General features: G+C 43.8%; 1 protein-coding gene across 2 annotated transcripts in view; it reads right to left on the reverse strand.

The window, feature by feature from the left end:
- Positions 1-20,250, reverse strand: part of MED13L (mediator complex subunit 13L) — a 452,622-nt gene that overhangs the window by 397,280 nt on the left and 35,092 nt on the right. The window contains exon 2 of one of the 2 annotated variants that reach the window (XM_048821992.2): positions 1,480-1,717. In XM_048821992.2, coding sequence (XP_048677949.1) covers positions 1,480-1,717 — 238 coding nt within the window. Of the gene's footprint in view, positions 1-1,479; positions 1,718-20,250 lie in introns of those variants that run through there. The other variant, XM_048821995.2, reaches the window with a different exon arrangement.

Raw genomic sequence — 20,250 nt, forward strand, 5'->3', positions numbered from 1 at the left:
TTATAGTTGTTTTGGTGGCAAAGACTACAGACAGAGGAACTTATGGCAAGAGGCAAGTTCCTCCTTACTGTACGTTTTTGATTCCAAAATGGTCTGAAAATCCTTCAAACAAGGTTTACAGAATTAGGCAACTGAGCACCCTGAAAATGTGAACAATTTTTTTTAAACAGTTGATGGAACTAGGGAAATTAGGTATATAAAGAGTAAAAGTCCATCTCTGACAGGAAAAATGGATAATAGTTAAATAGGAGAAAAAACACAATGTAGAAAAAATTAAGGAGAAAATTAAGGAACAGCTAAAAAGTGTCCCCTAATAGTAAAGGAATGCAAAAACCTTACACTGAGATTTTCAAAGCTGACTAGAGATTTAACCATATAAATTCCATTGAAATTAATGGGAGTAGTCAACTATAAAAATCTCAACTATATTTCTTAAGAAACCAGGTTTGCATTCTTTGAGGACAAGAAGCTGGGAAAGCATATTTGGTTGTGGTGTATAATTAAAAGGATGTAAGTTAAAGCTTCAACTTAAACTAAGGTATCAGAGGAACAGCCGTGTTAGTCTGTATTCGCAAAAAGAAAAGGAGTACTTGTGGCACCTTAGAGACTAACCAATTTATTTGAGCACGAGCTTTCGTGAGCTACAGCTCACTTCATCAGATGGCAGTTTCCACGGTATGCATCTGATGAAGTGAGCTGTAGCTCACGAAAGCTCATGCTCAAATAAATTGGTTAGTCTCTAAGGTGCCACAAGTACTCCTTTTCTTTTAACTTAAACTAAAAAGACCATATGATATTTTTTTCTACTTGATAGCCCTGCAATTTAGACTTGGGATTTAAATATCACAATGGGTTTTTCTGATCCATGTATGTGCATCAGGCAGGAATAGCCAATTTTATTCTTTAAAAACTAAACAAAACACTGGGAACCACCAAGAATCATCAAGGCGTCCAATACCTAAATAATAGAGGTGGGATCTTTGTTACCCTTCTCTCCTCCCTATCTCTTTCCTTCCTTTTGTCTGTCATACTCACCTGTTGCATCTTTTCTCCATTTAGGCTCTAAATGTGTAATGATATCAACATGGCAGACTAGGCAACCATGAAGAACCCCACTGATTTAAATGAGATGCCATGGGCTTGAGTTGACTCTACAGGGCAGGTGTCTTTGTTCTATCAGCTAATTTCTAATTACCTTATACTATATTTTAAATTATTTAAACCTGTACTTACATTAACTTTACAAGCACATTTGAGTTTGCACTAAAACATAACCATTCACAAGCCAAACTACAAGTATCCCAAGTCCATTTCAATTCTTGTCTTGTGGTTCATTTGCAAATGAGTACTACCTGCAATGTTGAATTTACATGCTTTTCAGAATTCAGAATACATAAACTGTAACTAAGTCAAATGCAAAAGTTACTTTAAAACCTTCCACTGTAGAGTTAGAGATTTACAAGGAATAAAACAACTTACTATGTAGTTCACGATGTATCACATCTACTAGGTTTGGTTCATCTCCCCACCAGAATATCCATAACTCTTTACAATCCGGTTTGACATCACGACGCCACACACACAGCAAATTGGCCTGCAGGCAGCGGATGAAGCTGAGCAGAATTGGATCATCCTGGGCTGGGGCTGAAATGATGGGGCCACAATCCCCATGACCTTCAAAATTGTACCTACGCCATTTGATGCCTGTGAGTTCAGCCTGATGAAGGAAAAAAAAAATCATTAAGTTATTTTGCTTTAAATGTAATTTATATTCATGGTTTTATATTATTTCTTTCTGATTTTGTACTTTAATTCCTGTGTTTCATTTCTCAATTGACAATGGTAAAATTACTGCCACTGTGGCTAAACACGTCAACGGGCAGCCCCGCTTCCCCATTGTTCTAACAAAACAAGGAACAAACAAGCTTTTAGAGCGAATAAAACATTTTTAGGAGCAAAACATAGTAAAACCCTTCATTGTTTCACAACAACCAGGTTGTCATCATGTCGAGCTGGTTCACTGCATTTCCCAAAACATTTACTGAAGTCTCCGTTACGGTCCCCACTGTGCTAGGTACTGTACAAATGGACACAATCCCTGTCCTAAAGAGTTTACAATCCAAGGCCTTACCTACACTGCAGGGTAAGTTGATGTAAGTTACGTAACTTACCTCGACGTAGTTTACATCGACTTACCATGTGTCTACATCGTGCTATGTCAGAGGGAGACGCTCTCCCGTTGACATAGTTTCCACCTCTTGTTGAGGTGAAATACTGAGGTCGATGGGAAAGTACTCTCCCATTGACTTATTCCATCTTCACCAGACCCGCTAAATCAATGCCACTGCATCAACTGCAGCAGTGCCAAGTTAGTCCGCAGTAAAGACAAGCCCTAAAAATCACAAACGGGGAAAGGGTATGGAATAGGGATGAAACATGCAATGAAAATGAAAACTGAAGAACTGGAACAGCTTTGTTAGTTACAGGGCTTGCTGATTATAGGTTTTAAACTTTTAATTAGGGGTATATGTAAAGCAAAGAATGGCAGTTACAAAGGAATTAGTAAGAGCAAGTGAATAAGAAATGGAAAAAGCAAAGTCACACCTCATCACCTGCCTAACCAGGCAGAATTTTGTAAGCCTCATGTCAAAGATGAGTCTTAAGAACAGGGTTGCCAACTTTCTAACAGCACAAAACTGAACATCCTGGCCCCACCCCTGCCGCCCCCCTTCTCAGAGGCTCTGCCCTTCCACTCACTCTCTCCCACTTTCACCAGGCTAGGGCAGGGGATTGGGGCGCAGGAAGAGGCGAGGGCTCCGGCTGGGGGTGAGGGCCAGAAATGAGGGGTTCACGGTATGGGAAGAAGCTCTGGGCTGGGGGTTGGGATGCAGGCTTTGGGGTGGGGCTGGAGATGACGGGTCGGGGGTGCAGGAGGCGGCTCCGGGTTTGGGCCAAGGGGTTCAGAGTGCAGCCAGGGATGAGGGGTTGGGATGCAGGAGGGGGCTCAGGGCTGGGGTGCAGGAGGGGGTGCAGGCTCCAGGAGGCAGTTTGGGTGTATGAGGGGGTTCCGACCTTGGGCTGGGGTACAGGAGGAGGTTCAGGGTGCGGGCTCCAGCCAGGCGGCCCTTACCTCAGGCGGCTCCTGGTCCACAGTGCAGTGGGGCTAAGGCAGGTTCCCTTCCGCGAGTCCAAGAAGCAGCCCGCATGTCTGGCTCCTAGGCGGAGGGGCCAGGGGGCTCTGCACATTGTCCCCGCCCTGAGCACCGGCTCCGCAACCAGCCAATGGGAGCTGCAGGGGCCGCACTCGCGGGCACGGGCTGCGCACAGAGCCCCCTGGCCTCTCCGCTGGCTCCTTCTGGGAGCCGCAGTCAGCCAGAGCAGGTAGGGAGCCTGCCTTAGCCCTGCTGCGCCATTGACCGGACTTTTCACAGCCTGGTCAGTAGTGCTGACCGGAGCCGCCAGGGTCCCTTTTCAACCTGGCGTTCCGGTTGGACACCCGACACCTGGCAACCCTACTTAAGAAGGGATATGAAGGAGAATAGAGTAGTAACTGAAAATGTGTTTTGGGGTGTCTTTTTCTATGGAGAGGAGATGGTCTAGAAGAAAGGGTAAAAGTGATTAAGGCAAAAATAATGGATATGGGGCCATAACCTCGATATAAAGGGGAAAGGGAAGGTAACACAGAAACTAAATAAGATGCTGATATGGTAGGAGTGTTGATTGTAACAACAGTATTTTTAATCAAATTGAGAAGAGTAAGGCTGCAGTAGTCCAACCCAGAAAGGAGGAGGAGATGGCAGTAGTCAATACATGAAACAATGAACACATGAACAAGAGTTTATGCTGTGCTGGCAAAGAAAGGACAGATTTTAGAAATACTGTATAGGAAGAAGAGGCAAGATGCATGCACTGTCTAAAATATGTGGCTTTCAGAGAAGGCTGAATTAAGGACAATGGTGCTGCTCACAATGACAGAGAAAGCAGGGGAAGAAGAGAACAAGAGACTGTTTTCGCCATGTTGCGTTTAAGATGACAAATGCATATCCACAAATGGATGTAAGACAGTCTGTGATGCTGGATTGAAGTGAGGAACATATAGTATGACAGTAGAGAGCCAGAATTATGAGTCATTGCCGTAAAATGGAAGTCAAAGTCAGGTCCACATTTAAAAAAAAAATCACTTAGATATAGGGCCTAAAGATAAACAAGAGGAAAAGAAAGCGAGGATAGAAGAGAATGACGACCCACTAAAGACACTAAAAGAGCAATAAAGGCGACAGGATGAAGCCACAAAACCAGTGCAGGAAATGATTTCAGGAAGTAGGGAGTGGCTGACAAAAACTAGAGAGAGGTTGTGGAGAATAAGGATAGAATCCAGCATGGAGATTGACCAAAAAGGAGTCTTTAGACTTTGGTGAGAGCAGTTTCAGTGGGAAGCCAAGGGTGAAAGCTGGAATTGGGGTGGGTCAAAGATGGAAGTGGAGGAAAGCAGTTGCAGACCGCACATTCAAAGCATTTGAAGATGAAGAGAAAAGAATTTGGACAACAGCTTGAGGATAGTCTCAGTGTTGACTACAGGTGTGGAAGAGAATAGGAAAAGTGCAGAGCAAGGAATAGGGAGGCCATGCCAGATATTAAATTTTTTCCTAGGAAGTAATCTGCAAAATCCTGCAAAGACAAAAAAGAGCAGGAAGGAGGCTTGTGTTTGAAAAGAGAATCAAAGGTGATGGGGAAAGGTGGCTTGCGTTGACAGTGAAGGAGTTAATGAGGGCAAAGAAGTATTGCTATTTAGCTAAGCAGCTAACAGAAAACAACAAAAACAGTGAATTTGTAGGAAGTTAGCATGGCCTCAGAACTTTTGCCAGAGATGTTCAGCAAAATGAGTTCAAGAACAGAAAAAAGTAGATGTTGGGAGTAAGCTGGCTGCCAACAGGGCTGACCTTGTAACAAGAGAAAGCAGCAAAGGAGTTAAGGGTGGTGGGGACATGGGAGTGGAGGAAAGCAACAACTAAGATCTTAGCTACACTAAAAGTTTTGCCACCATAATTATGTTAGATGGAGTATGATTTTTTGCCAACATAGATATGCTATCAAAACCTCCTAGTGTACAAGCAGTCATAATTGCATCTACACCAGGAGGGTTTCCAAGTATAACTATACTGGCAAATCTTTTGAGCATATACAAGGCCTCAGTCAATGACAGAAAAGGAACAGAGGACAGAGAGGAGGAGACCAAGAACAAAAGATACTGATGGACTGAAGTCACAGAAAAATTGAATGGCAACGCAAGGTGATGGGGGCAGCAGGTGTGTACTGTTGCAGATGGAAATCTGAGATAGAAAACTCAGCAACAGAGAGGTCAGAGAAGTAGTAGTGCTTGATAGAGACCAGGTCAAGTTAGTAATTACTATAAATTTTAATTATATATAGTAATATACAAGTACATTTTTCTCAAACATCATTTCTGTATTATAGAAGTTTCCACAATGACGAATTATAGTATTAATGACACTAGAGATGAAAAACTAACATTCTGAACTTTAAAAAAGTTTTGCTTTCAGTTCACTTTTATGTAGTTCTTCCCCTTCAGAAATTACACTTTAAATCATGTTTAAAATCAGCAAAGCTATTGATATGCAACATTTCCATTGCATCTCCGTAAATCCCCCAAAATACCCTGTAGCTGTTGCCAAAATAAATCAAATTTTTGCAACATTATTGGACACCCTGTTCACATGATAAAAGTGTAATCAACACTTGGTAATCACCTCACCTATTGTCAAATGTAAAGAAATACATTCTACAAAAAGGAGAGGATTGATTGAAAACAGCAGAATCAACACTGGTTCCAGGGGTATAAAAAACAAATGTGCATGCTAGGACTAATGAATTTTTTTGTAAGGTTTATTAAAAAATTAAGAGACTAGTACAAAATTAAATTAAAGTTCCTTTAAAACACAAGTTTTATTTCACCTGTTGACAGAGGCATATTTAGGAAGGTTTAACTCAAACTCTAGTTAGACTTACTTGTTATTATCTGTATTACAGTAGTGGTCAGAGGCCTTTGCCCTCTGTATTAAAACAAGATGCAACAAGGGGGTATAAAAAACATTTATGTATATTTTTACATTCACACTTGATATTTTAGATATATAATGGAAGCTGAGTTAAAGTTTCAATATGAGTTTCTAAGGTCAACCTTCAGATGGAACGTTGCTTATTCAAAATATTACATTATTAAGGATATGACAATTCCACTTTTTTGGGTGTTCACTCAAACATGGAAAGTAGATTCTTACTCATCAAAAACTGGATACAAAGAGAGAAGCAAAACATGTAAAATATAAACTTTTTTTTTAAGCAAAATACAAATTACAAATTCAGGTGCATTTACAGTATTTATTAGGTAGTCAAGTTTCAGAGTAGCAGCCATGTTAGTCTGTATCCGCAAAAAGAACAGGAGTACTTGTGGCACCTTAGAGACTAACAAATTTATTAGAGCATAAGCTTTCGAGGGCTACAACCCACTTCATCGGATGCATAGAATGGAACATATAGTAAGAAGATATATATATACACACACATACAGAGAAGGTGGAAGTTGCCATACAAACTGTAAGAGGCAGATTATCACTACAAAAGTTTTTTTCTCCTGCTGATAATAAATAGCTCATCTTCATTAATTAGTCTCTTACAGTTTGTATGGCAACTTCCACCTTCTCTGTATGTGTGTGTGTATATATATCTTCTTACTATATGTTCCATTCTATGCATCCGATGAAGTGGGTTGTAGCCCTCGAAAGCTTATGCTCTAATAAATTTGTTAGTCTCTAAGGTGCCACAAGTACTCCTGTTCTTTTTTTAGGTAGTTAAGGTTATTTTAGAGACATTTACTAAATTAAAACACAAATATTGCTTTAAGAATGTAACTTGTTTCAAAGTGATGTTTAAATTAAAAACCAATGTGTGCTGTGAATGTGATTACGTACACTATTATTAAAACAGAAAAATAAAAGAGACAATATTAACACTATCATGGTCTCAATATAAATACAAGATTGTTTATTATTACAGAAAGCATACTGTTGGATAATATTTGAAATTTATTATGGGCAGACTCCAAGCCTTTCAGTTTTTTCAGGGACAAGTATGTAGTAGTGATCAGTGTATGCATCGTAGCGATCAGTGTAGATGTTTTCTTCTGCACTGAAGGAAAATGAGGAATTACCTGCTCATTTCTTTTCTACAAAGATATGTCTGACACTTCTTACCACCAGGATACTCCTTATTCTGGCAGCAGATGAAGACAGTGCATAGCTGTCTATTATGGATCGGAGCTAATCTTAACCCCGAGAATTATTCAGGAGCTATGGTTTACACAACAGGACTTTAGAATTTGCAATTCCTGTATAAAGCTCCTTTGATAAGATCTATTTCATAATGTCTTTCGGGGTAATGTGTGTTTTGATAAGGATCAGTGAAGATTTAGTACAAAAGCCTCCCAAGAGAGAGGGGTCAACAACCTCCACCCTCCCACTGAGTATCCCTATTTGTGCACTTGATGAGCAAGGCACCATATAATCAGCTATGGTGTAGCAACAGTCCACTCCAATACTAGAAAGGCAAGGATTTCTCTCTTCTGGATCTTCCATTAAAAACAGAGGCACCAGTGATCTCAATTCACTCTACCATCTATTTAATTTTAAGGATATCAACCATCTGATTAATTACTCTCCCATTCTTCTAGAGACAGCATCTTGGAAGCCAAGGACACTTCTGGTTCTGCAATCTCTACACATCCAGCACTCGCTCTGTCACATATTTTGTCAGAAAAATTGAATGTATATCTACAATGGAGGTTTTTTTCTTCTTCTAAATCAAGTTAATCAATTGCCAATTAACTTAAATTAGCCAACACATTTGAGGAGTGTCCAGATTAGAATGTACAAACAGGTTGGCTAACCCAAGTTAACTGATAGCCAATGAACTTGATTTCAAAGAGCTTGCCTGCAGCAGTTGAAGGGATATAGAGAAGAACTGCCAAAAGGTCTCAAATACAAGTAAGGGAAAAGCAAGAAATTAGATATCTGGCAATTCTTCAGCTTCTTATGGCATGGGCTGAAGGTAGGCGTCTGGAAAAAACTTACGCTATACACAACCAGTGTAGCCCAGGCCTCAGTGTGCTTGTCTAAGGTCTTTGTATTGTATAGGAGCAGAAGGCTGCAAAATCTTTGCAAACATAGTATGTGAATTTTTTTTAGCTTCATCTTTTCAGAGTCAAGCGAGCTTGAGAAGCTCTCTTAAAACAAACAAAGAGGTAAAGAAGGAAGTAAACAGCAACTAGCAACAAAACTGGGTTTCCTGTTCATTTACACGGAAAAGACAGGAAACAAAATGAAAAGAATGAGCCAGGAGAGGGCTAGGCTTTGGTCCTGAAAAGCTTAGAGATCATGTATTCCTTCCTTCCTTCCCCTTATTTGGGCAATGAAGCACAACCCTCATTGATCTGTGCTGGTGCATCCAGGACCTATTTCTCCTGGGAAAGGATGAGTATTTCCTTCCATTGAATCTCTGGGCTAGAACATCATAATGCTTCTTTCCAACAAGTTCAGCAACTGCATTCTCTAACGCATTTCCAAATACTTCATCCACTGAAAAGTGTTCCATTGCCAGTATCTATTTAGCATGGGAGTCTCCTTACTCCCTCAAAACTTTTTTTTGGACAATCAGCCTTCTGTGAATGCTGGAACAATTGAAATCTTATGTTTTCCTCAAACTCTCATACCATAGCACTGCAGCCCATCTATAAAATTCATGCTAATCTAGTGAGTAGCTGGATTTACATAAACTATTACTGGATTTAGTAAATTGTCTCTACACTATGGCAAGGAGGACTGCAAAGATACTGTTAAGGAACAGGGGGACAGGGAGTCATACCTACCTAGTGGTCAGCGCAGGAGCCAGAGTTATGAGTCAGAATTGGGACACAAGTCAGAGTCACTACCCAGAAGATGAGCTGGGGTTAGAGCTAGGGCTAATTAGCCAATGATCAGGACCAGAGGCAGAGACAGGAGTCAGAGAAGAGACAAGGATCAAGCATGGAGCAAGGCAAGAAATTAGGACAACGGCAGGAGTGGCACAGGAATCTAGAACACGACCAGAATGGAAGTGGAGCAGGAACTGGGAATAGGGATTGGAAATCGTAGGACACAAGCAACGGCAGCGTTTGATATGGCACAACAGAGTCTGCACAGTTGCTTGTACAGTCCACCTCAAATCACCTCCTGGCTCAAGTAGTAGGTGCTACCAGACAACTGCACCTTAGACTTTCCGACAGAATTTCCTGTGGGTCCTGACCATCCAGGATTTATGAGGTACTGCTCCCTCTAACCTGCTCAGTAGCAACGAGGGATTGTCCAAGACCCAGAGCCCCCACAGCCCTGGGTCTAGACCCACTGAAAGAGAGGACCCACAGCCTCGGATCATTACAGGTACTTTGGATCCACAGATGAGCAGTAAATGATATAAATGATGTTTGCAGCAACATTCACACTTGTTGAATTATTGTTTGAGCTATATATTTGCAAGAGGGGACTGGATAATCTAGTTCTAACAATACAACTAAACCCACCCCATGTACAAAAAAAAATTGGCAACATGCCTAGTGCTACCATCTCATCAAGGGCATTATGAATCTCCGGTAACAGTGGTGTTTCATCTTTCAAAAGTCATTTCAAGGCAACACACTTCTCCATAACAATCTGAAAACAGGGTTTGAGGATGGACAGATATCACATGTACTTGGGGTTATGTGTTAACACTTTCCCTGACTTAATTGTAAACTTCAACATCCTTCCTTAAAGCACTCTATGTTCCATTATGCCTCATTCCCACAAGAAGATACTGATTTGCAGATTTATGAAGGTTAATACGCCATTATTACTCTACCCATATGAAAAACTCCCAATGTTCTGCATATCAAGAATACACTTTAACAATTAAGGCCTCCATACAAAACCATAATTACCCTGTCATCACACTATGGAATATGATGTAGAAAATCCAATGTCTTCAAAGTAACATCATATTATTCCATATTAATTTTTAAACAATGTTCAAATTAGAAGAATCTAAAATATGCTACATTAACATGAGTAAATAAAGGCACCGATTTTTGCAGCTCTTTGGGAAGGGCAGCACAGCGAGGGTGGGGGCTTGTGGGAGGAATAGGTACTTTTGTATTACTAGTTTTCTGATTAGTTAATTCTGTCAGCATGGATAAGGATGAGTTGTTGGATTTAGTGATGTTTATATAGCTTGCATTTGTGAAAAGCACTTATAGCATAGTATACATGCATTTCTTTTATTTGATGTGTAAACTGAAACAATTATTTTTCTGCTTGCCACTACAGCAAACAATGAACTCTGAGAACTGAGTGTTTTTGTGCCAATTTCTAAATTAAAACCAGCTCAATACTACAAAACAGAGGTTTGAAACAGAAGTAATAAACAAACAGCTAACTGCAGACACACTGCTGAGAACAACACTTATCCAGTATAACGTGCCTCCCTTGACATTTTGTATAAAATTACTACGAGCACATTGTAAGGGGAATGACAGCAATCCCTGTATTCCCAGTATTTTTTGTTACAAAAAAGTTTGACTTTTTTAAAATCTTACACCTTCTTGATTTGCTGCAAGACTTTAGTATTTGGCTGGGAGATAGTCTTGGGGTCACAAAGCATCCTTTTCACTGGCCTCATAAAAATCCATTCAGATTTGGCAGAGCTACTGGCTGCTGAAAAAAATCACAACTCCCCATTAAGGTTTCACGCAGCACATCTTACTTTTGGCTGATGACCAGAAACCCTGAAGATTCAATTAGCACTGTGCAGGCACCACCACAATCCCTCACTTCTGCAATCTAGATAGATGGGACACGTACAAAACAGATCCTCAACCTCCTCTTCCGGCTACCCACCATCAAAATATTCTTTGGATTATAGGACACTGCACGGCACTGCACTGGGAACCCAGAGATTAGCAATTCTAAACTAACTTTTCCAATTTATTTAATAATTCTGTACTATTCACAACCCAGGCTTCATGCCTCACTGGGACATCACACAAGCTAGGAACAGAATCTGAATCCCTAATATGACAGACCCAAGTCACAGCCACTTATCTGTAGTGCCTGTCAGAAAGAGTGTCTTGTACCTGACTATGCTATCTGTAAAATGGAGTCCTGCAAAATAATCACAGAAATGTAGAGCTGGCTTGATTGGTTGAGGTGATGGAGTTAAAGGGTTGAAGAGGGTGAGATATTTCCCACGGAATGCCTTACTGCTAAATGATGAACTAGCACTTGGCTGAGCCCTCAAGGGTTAACACATTGTTGCTAATGTAGCCTCACACTCTAGAACGCAGCAAAAATGGAGGGACGGAAGGCAGCATGGCAGACAGAGACACACACCATATTTGTGTGTGTGTGTGCGCGTGTGTGATGCATTGCCCCTTTAAGTACGCTGACCACCATTCTAAGTACATTGCCTTTTTAAGTAGGCCAGCAAGTTGAAACAGCAGCTGCTACCAGCAAGCTCCCTCCGTCCTGAGCCCTGTCATATCCCCCGCTGCTCTATAGAGATGGGGTAAGTGGGGGGCAGGAGCAGGGAGGGAAGGGGACATCCTGACATTAGCCCCTCTCTTTCCCCCCCTGCACAGCAAGCTCCTGGGAGCAGCTCCAAGGCAGAGGGCAGGAGCAGCACATGGCGGGGGGGGGAGGGACAGCTGAACTGCTGGCAATTGATAGCCTGCTGGGCGGCTGCCGCACAGGGAACTTAGGGGAGCAGGGAGCTGATGGCGGGGGCTGCCAGTCCACGCTGGTTCTAAGCCCCCTCCAGCTAGTTCCAATGGGCTGATCTTCCTGCAAAAGGTGGACAAAGCAGGTGGCTGCCAAACAACGTTAACAGGGAGCATTGCGCAACTTTAAACAAGCATGTTCCCTAACTGTTCAGCAGCATAACAAGGAAACAACATTAACTGGGACAACTTTAAGTGAGGAGTTACTGTACATCCGTTAATATACCGCAGAATATTAGCAGCCTTTTTTGGCAACTGCATCATTGTTGACCCCCAGATCTTTTTCAGCAGTACTAACACCTAGCCAGTTATTCCTCATTTTGTTGCTGTGCATTTGTTTTTTCCTTCCTAAGGGAAGTATTTTGTAGTTGTCATTATTGAATTTCATCTTGCTGAATTCAGACCAATTCATCAAGACTGTTTTGAATTCTAATCTTGTCCTCCAAAGTGCTTACAACCTCTCCCAGCTTGGTGTCAGCTGCACATTTTATAAATACACTCTCCACTCCATTACCCAAGTCATTAATGAAAACACTTACTAGTACCAGACCCAGGAATGACCCCAGTGGGACCCCACTAGATATGCCCTCTCATTCTGACAGGAAACCACTGATAAATACTTATTGAGTCTTTAAACCAGTTGTGCACTCACTTCATAGTAATTTAATATAGGCCACATTTCCCTAGTCTGCTTATGAGAACATCATGTGGGACTGTGTCAAAAACCTTACTAAAATCAAGATATATCACGTCTATTGCTTCCCCACATCTAATAGGCCAGTAACCCTGTCAAAGAAGGAAATTAAGAACAAATTATGCCAGATCAACCTAAAAAAATCCATGCTAGCTATTCCTTATAATTAAGGCTACGTTTTTGTCACTGATATTTTTACAGAAGCCCATGACCTGTCCTGACATTCACTAAAAATATCCCTGATGAAAAGGGTAGAGGCGGGTTCAGCACCCACTGCTGCAATGTGTGGGAGCTCCAGGATTCCCCTGCCCATGGGGCTCGACTGCTGCGGGGTCTCCTCACCCCAGGGTCCCCCTGCCGCCTGCTGTAGCTGGGCAGCTACGGGGAGTCCCTGCCACCCGCTTCGGCTGGGCAACAACAGGGTCCCCTGGCCGCCCCACATAGCAGCTGGGCAGCTGCAGGGTCCACCAGCCCCCCACCGTAGCTGGGCAGCTGCAGGGTTCCCCCCACGAGGGCAGAGGTTGGGAACTGCAGGGTTGGAGCAGAAAATGTCACAGAGGTCAATGGAAATCTCAGATTCCGTGACCTCCATGACATAATGGTAGCCTTACCTATAATTCTGTTATTCTCAGGCCGATTACAAACTGATTGTCTAATAATTGGTTCCAGTCTCTTTTCAGGTATTGAAATTATGCTGACTGGTCTATAATTCCCTGGGCCAGCTTTGTTCCCCTTTTTAGATCAGTATTATGTCTCCCCTCTCCAATCTTCTGGGACCTTACCCGTCCTCCATGAGAACTCAAAAGATAATAGCTAACACTTCTGACATTACTTTAGCTAATTCCTTAAGTACCCTACAATGAATTTCATCAGGCCCTGCCAACTTGAAGGTATCTATCTGACCTAAATATTCTTTAAGCTGTTTTTTCCCCTATTTTGGCTTGTGTTCTCTTCCCTCTTGTTGCTTATATTAATTGTGTTGAGTATCAGGTCACCATTAATCTTTTTATTGAAGATTGAAGCAAAATAGGCATTAAACACCTCAACCGTCTTAATCTCATCAGATATTAGCTCTCCTTCCCTGCTAACTTGAGGATCTACACTTTCCTTCATCTTTCTTTTGCTCCTAATGTATTTAAAGAACCTCATCTTATTGCCTTCTATGTCCCTTGCAAGGTGTAGATCATTTTGTGCCTTTCTGATTTTGTCCCTACATACTCATACGATTATACATACTCATGCGATTCTTTTGTACTCCTCCTTAGCAATGTGTCCACATTTCCACCTTTTTATAGGACTCTTTTTTGATTTTCAGGTCATTAAAGACCTCTTATGATGCCATATTGGCCTCCTACTATTCTTTCTATCTTTCCTTCACATCAGGATAGTTTGCAGTAGTGTCTTTAATACTGTCCCTGAGAAACTGCCAGCTCTCATGAACAGGAGGTTCTTTGAGATGTGTGGTCCCCATCTGTATACCATTGAGGGTTTACGCATGCACACCATGTATCTGGAGCCAGAGATTTGAAAGTAGTAGTGTCCATTGGTCCACACAGGTGCCCTTGTTTCGCCTCATGGTTTCATCTGATGTGATAAAGGGCAGGGCGGACCATACGCATGTCCGGTTCCTTCTCCACCCCAAATCCGACAGATCCGCAGCAGAGGTGAAGGAGGACAGGAAGTGGAATACAGACCCCTGTCTGTATTCCACTTCCTGTCCTTCTTCACCTCTGCTGCTTCACCCACACACCTTGAAGAACCTTCAGTTACAAGTAAGTAACCTGCTCTTCAAGTGATGGTCCCTATTGTATTCCACTGAGGGTGATTAACTGTCAGTACTAATTCGGAAGAGGGTACAAGGATGAGAATGGAATGGTTGAGTGGAGGACAGACGTGCCAAATGAGACATCCGTTATGAAGTTCTGCACCAAGGTGTAATGTGTAGTGAAGGCATATGCCAAACTATGTGGCTACCCTACATGTGTCCCTAAGCAGCACATTGTGGAGGGTGGTTGTAGCAGATGCCTGGGCTCTCATGGAGTGAGCCTTCACCCCAAGGGATGGTGATAGTCGCAACAATTGATAGCATAGTGTAATGCACCAGGAAATCCATTTGGAGATTCTCTGTGTGGAAATTGCTTACCCTTAACTCTCTCCACTATTGCAATAAACCATCTAGGAGACTTTCTGATTGATCTTGTCCTCTGCATGTAGAAGGCCAAGGCCCACCGGACATCAAAGGAGTGAAATCATTGCTCCTCTTCCAAGGCATGAGGCTTTGGGAAGAAAGTAGGTAGGTGGATGGGTTGTTTGAGACCAAACAGAGATGACCTTTGTAGAAGCTTAGTATGTAGGCACCAGGAGATTGTCTTTATGGAAAGTGGTGAAGGGGGAGGGGTGGAAGGGTGTCCTACCCCCATGACCCCAAGTTCCCCTATCCTTCTCACTGAAGTGATAGCCACAAGGAAGGTGACTTTCATGGAAAGAAGGGACACAAAGCATGAAGCCAGCAGCTCAAAGGAGTTTTTCATTAGTGTCGACAGGTTAATATCCCACTGGGGAGCAATAGGTTGTATGGGTGGAAAAGTACTCAGGAGGCTTTTCCAAAACCAAATAGTCAACCGATATGTAAATACAGAGTGGCCTTCCACAGGAGGGAGGAAGGCGCAGAGTGCTATTATGTGGACCTTGAAAGAGTTTAGGATGAGCACTGACATCTTTAAGGACAAGTAGTAATCCAAAAGAGGGGAATCTGCAATTTCTCTGGGGAAAGCCCTTCCTGTTGGGCCTAGGAGACAAAGTGTTTCCACTTGAACGCTTAGTGGACTCTTTCCTACTGCTCAATAGGATGTCTTGTGCTTCTGACGAGCACTCTCATTCTAGAGAAAATGTCCATCCAAATACCATGCTCTGAGGTAAAGCATATGAGGATCAGAACGTCTGATCTTGCCACTGTGTTGCATTAGCAGCTCGGGAAAAGTGAGAATGGGAAGGGGATGGGCTGACATGCGGAGAAGACTGGTAAACCAGAACTGTCTTGGGCAGAATGGGGCTATCAGGATGACTGTAGCTCTTTCCCGCTTGATCTCATGGAGTACATGTGGCAGGAGTAGTAGAGGAAGGGAGGCCTAGTTGATCTGATCCAACCAGTAGAGCACGAGAGCACTGCCCTGAGAGTGGGGACCGATAACCACAAATGGAGCACAAATTGCTCCAGAGGAGGAGGGGGTAACACAGGAGGCAAAGAAGAAGTCTCTGGTTGGAGTCCCCCACTGGTTGAAGATGTTGCTTACTACGGTGTTGTGGAGTTCCCACTTGTGATTGGCCACGAATCTTCTGCTAAGAGAGTCCGCAATCATGTTCTGAGTCCTCGGAAGATAGGCTGCCAATAACAGGATTTTGTGGGCAACGCACCAATCCCACAAATGGACCACCTCCATACTCAGAGCAGTCAATTTTGTGCCCCCTTGTTTGTTAATGTAATAAATGGTGGAGGTGTTGTCCAATATGATGAGAACATGATGGGAGTGGATGGTTGGGAGATAAGCTTGACATGCTCTCCATCCTGCCCAGATATTGATGTGTATCCAGGATGCCCAAGGGGTCCATGTGCCTTGTGTCATGTGGTCTCCCATATGTGCTCCCTATTCTATATGGGACACATCTGATATGTCTGTCCTGTCCAGGGAGGATGGGAATCTCCACACAGATGTGTCGCAGGTCCATCCACCACTAGAGGGAAGAGAGCACCCTCAGGGGGAGGGTGTGGACTGTCAGCAGAAGGTCTGTGGCTTGCCACATGAGCATGTAAACTCTCTGGAGCCACATCTGGAAGCAGCAGAAGTGGTGATGTACGTGCAGGCTGCCCTGTGGCCAAGCAGGGATAGGCAACTTCTGACCAGGACAGATGGACTGTTGACTACTTGGTGGCGAGTTCTTGCAGAGTCTGGAATCTGTCCCTTGGAAGGTAAGCTTATGCTGTAACTGAACTGATGGAAACCCCTCTGAAGTCTAGGCACCTTGTGGGAACCAAAGTTGATTTTTCAACATTGACTCTGAGTTCTAGGGTGGAAAGGAGTCTGAGCAACATGGAGGTTGAAATCAGAGCTTTGTCTCTGGATCACATTGTTAGGAACCACTCATCGAGATGGGGAATATAAGGACCTCATAATGCCTGTGGTTGGCTGCTACGACAGAAAAAAACTTGGGTGAAGACCTTAGAAGCCATAGAGTCCAAATGGCAGGACCCTGTATTGAAAGTCCTGAGGACCCACCATGAACCTCAGGAATTGTCTGTGAGTTGAATGGATGTCTATGTGAAACTAGGCATCCTGCATATTGCGAGCTGTAAACCACATGCCTTCCTCTAGTGACAGTATGATGGCTGCTAAAGAAACCATACAAACTTGGGTTTGCGGATGAAGCGATTGAGACGACAGAGATCCAAAATTGGTCTCTAACCACACTTATTTTGGGATATCAGGAAGTAAGTTGAATAGAGCCCCATCCCTTGATAGTTTGGAGGACCCTGCTCTAATCACCCCTCTTTGTAAGGAGTCTACCTCCAGGGAGAGGGTGCTGCCGTGAGAGAGGTCCCTGAAGAGGGATCAGGGCAGAGGTAGCATGATGAGGTAGCATGGTGAACTCAATTGTATAGCCATAGCGGATGACATCTGGCACCCACTTGTCCATTGTCACTGAACTCCAAGCTGACAGAAAAAAAAGTGCTAGACGGCCCCTGAAGGAGGTGGGGTGGCTGTATGGCATTAGGCACAGTGGTTGACAGCTCTCTAGTGGACCTCAGAAATACCTTTTCTAAGAGGGTTGTATGTGTGAGGATGAAAGCTGTGAAGGGACTTCTGGCGCTTGCATGGTGGTTCGTACGGTCTTTGGTGGAATCACTGTGTAGGTGGCGGGCGGCAGAATTTCCACTTGAGTGCAAGTGTGTAGATACCCAGCGACCAAAGTATGGCTCTTGAATCCTTGAGAGTGTGGAGGGAATCGGTTTTCTGCTTAAAAAGATGTGTTTCATCAAATGGTGTATTGTACCTCTCTGGGGGAAACCAGATGAATGAAGCTACGATTCCCTCCATATGACAATCAATGTTCCCTCTATTTTCTTCCATCCATGTGCAGAATAAATTTTGTTATGTGCACCGAGGTATGTGCAGATGTGCGCCACCAGTAGAAACAAAAAACCTAGATATAACATATATTTTTTAAAATTTACCATAGAGATAATTACTCCAGCCAGGACAGGTTAGGCATTTTAGTTCTCACTACTCAAAGAATTAAATTTAAAAAGTGTAAGAGAAATAAAGACTATGAAATGCATAAACCAGTCAGAAGACTAAAATAACACACTTTGAAAGAATAAAATTAGAGAGAATATATGAGCATTGCAGGAAGCACTAACAAGTAACAAACAACAACAATACAAGTATGTGTTGGGAGGTGAGTGTGAAAGAGACAGTGTGTGTGTGACCCAGAGACAGCTGGCTGCTGGGGAAGTCTCAAAGACTGTGCAATGTCTCTTTAAGAAAGGCACTCACTCACTGCCTGGAAGTTGGAGTAATTCAGACCTCAGCAGCTCCGAGTCCTGCTCTGCAGAGATGGGGTACAGAGGCAGGATAAGCGGGACACCCTGACATCAGCACCCCCTCCCCCATTCTGCTCTGCAGAGCCAGCCAGAGGGTCCCAGCAGCAGCTGCAGGAGCAACGCTACTGCAAAGCAGTGGGGGGAGGAGCACCTGAACACACACTGCCGAATGTGCATGCTCTGCTAATCAACTGCGCAGCACTTGAATCTCTCCTGGGCGGCCACCCCATCACATAACTTAGAGGGAACACAGATGATGATCGCCATGAGGGGTCTGCTGCATCTGCAGCGGACTGAAGCGCTGTCCTTGCCACCAGTTTCCCTTCCTCCAGGATAGACTGGAACCCAGCTCAATCTTGTTGCAGCAACTTTTCAGTAAAGTCCTCCAGTTTGCCATAGTTTAGGAAGTCATATTTGCCCAACAACGGTTGGTAGTTCAAAATCCAAAACTGGAGGCTAGATGGAAAGAAGACCTTGTGTCCCAGAAGGTCCAATCATTTGCCCTTCTTATCAGCCAGGGTGGAGCACAGGTGTTGCTGTCTGCACCATTCAGTTGCTGCTTGTATCACAAGGGAATTGGGTGCAAAGGATGAGAAAAGAAACTCAGATCCCTTGCCAGTAAACAGCATCTTTTTCTGTCCCCTTGGGCAAGTGGCTGGGGTATGACAAACTATTCAAGCTGGATGCAGAATGGCATTGTTGATCGGTAGAGCAACCCTACTCAGTACCAAGGAAAGAAGGATGTCCAAGCGCTGATTTTGCTTGTCTTGTACTTCCTCCAGGGGGATATGAAATTTGCCCACTACCCTTCACAGAAGATCTTGGAACTGCCAAAAGCCATCTGGAGGTGAGGGGGAAAGCCGAACTCACTGAAGCATCTGGAGAGGACAATGGAAAATGGTCTTGCTCCAGTGGTACAATCAGAACTGGACTGAGCAGTTCTCTCTCTATAGCCAGTTCAGAGCGTCTTCTCAAGGGTGCTCAACACGGGGAGAGAGGCAAAGCCTCTCTTGCAGACTTGGCAGGTTCTGAGAGTGAGCACTGGGGCAAGGATCCCCAGTAGGATCAGCAGAATAGATCCAGCAGGTACTGCAGAAGGCCCCAGGACATGGGAAACCAGTGGGCTCCTCTGCGGTTGGAGAGGAGGATACTGCCATGGACTTTTTGGTTATTGGTAGTGACAGTAGGGGGTGGGTGGCCCCTGCACTCCATCCAAATCCTCCAAGGACAAGGCCCCAGTTCAAATGGCAATACCATCAGAGCCAGTGGAAGTGTGTAAACCACTGAAGGTTGTGGTGAAGCATGTCTTGACTATGGTATGTCCTGAATGGGAGATCTGGCCTCCCTAGATCTGGATGCTAGTGGAAGGCATGGCTCTCCCAGGGCAAACAGTTCATGTGGCTCTGGTGCTTTTTCCGATCTCCTCTGTGTTAATGGTACTCGTTCCGTAGCCAGAACCAGTGCCAGAGCAGAGGATTTTCCCGTAACCAATGGATTCCTTGTCTTAATGAAAGCCAACGTTGACGGTGTGCGCGACTCAGTACCCAGTACAGGTGGATCTGCCAGTTTGTGCGGGGGTTTTTTTTTGGTCACGCTTGTGCATCTTGGAGTGCACTCCCGTGGCTGGAACTCGTGGAAGGTGCAACACCTTTCTTCAATTTGGAGGAAGACTTATTGCCATGATTCTGTACATGCTTCCTAACCTCCCGACTAAGCCGCAGAATGGGGTCCGTAGCAGTGGTACTACCAGAGCCAGACTTGAGCTCCGTAACTGGATGTGCACTCCTGGCTGTCTCAGGCTCCTGTACAGGGGTGGGGAGAGGGAGTTCCCTAGCCTGGGTCCGACTGAGGTGCTTGTTACGGCAGAGAGCCCAGTCTTCTCAGGTGCAGCTTTGGAAAGGCTGGCAGATACTGCCCCTGGACAAAATGTGGGCTTCTCCCAAGCAGCAGAGACAGCATTGATGTTCATCACTGATCGAGAAGGAATGCAGGCAGGAGGCGCAGATTTTAAATCCTGGCATCTTCAGCATAGTCCAGCATTCATATGTGGCTATGGGGGTGGGAGTAACCCACAAACAGATTCCCCAAAAATCTCAG

Source organism: Caretta caretta, chromosome 15 (assembly GCF_965140235.1).
Source record: "Caretta caretta isolate rCarCar2 chromosome 15, rCarCar1.hap1, whole genome shotgun sequence".
Classification (NCBI taxonomy): Eukaryota; Metazoa; Chordata; order Testudines; family Cheloniidae; genus Caretta; species Caretta caretta.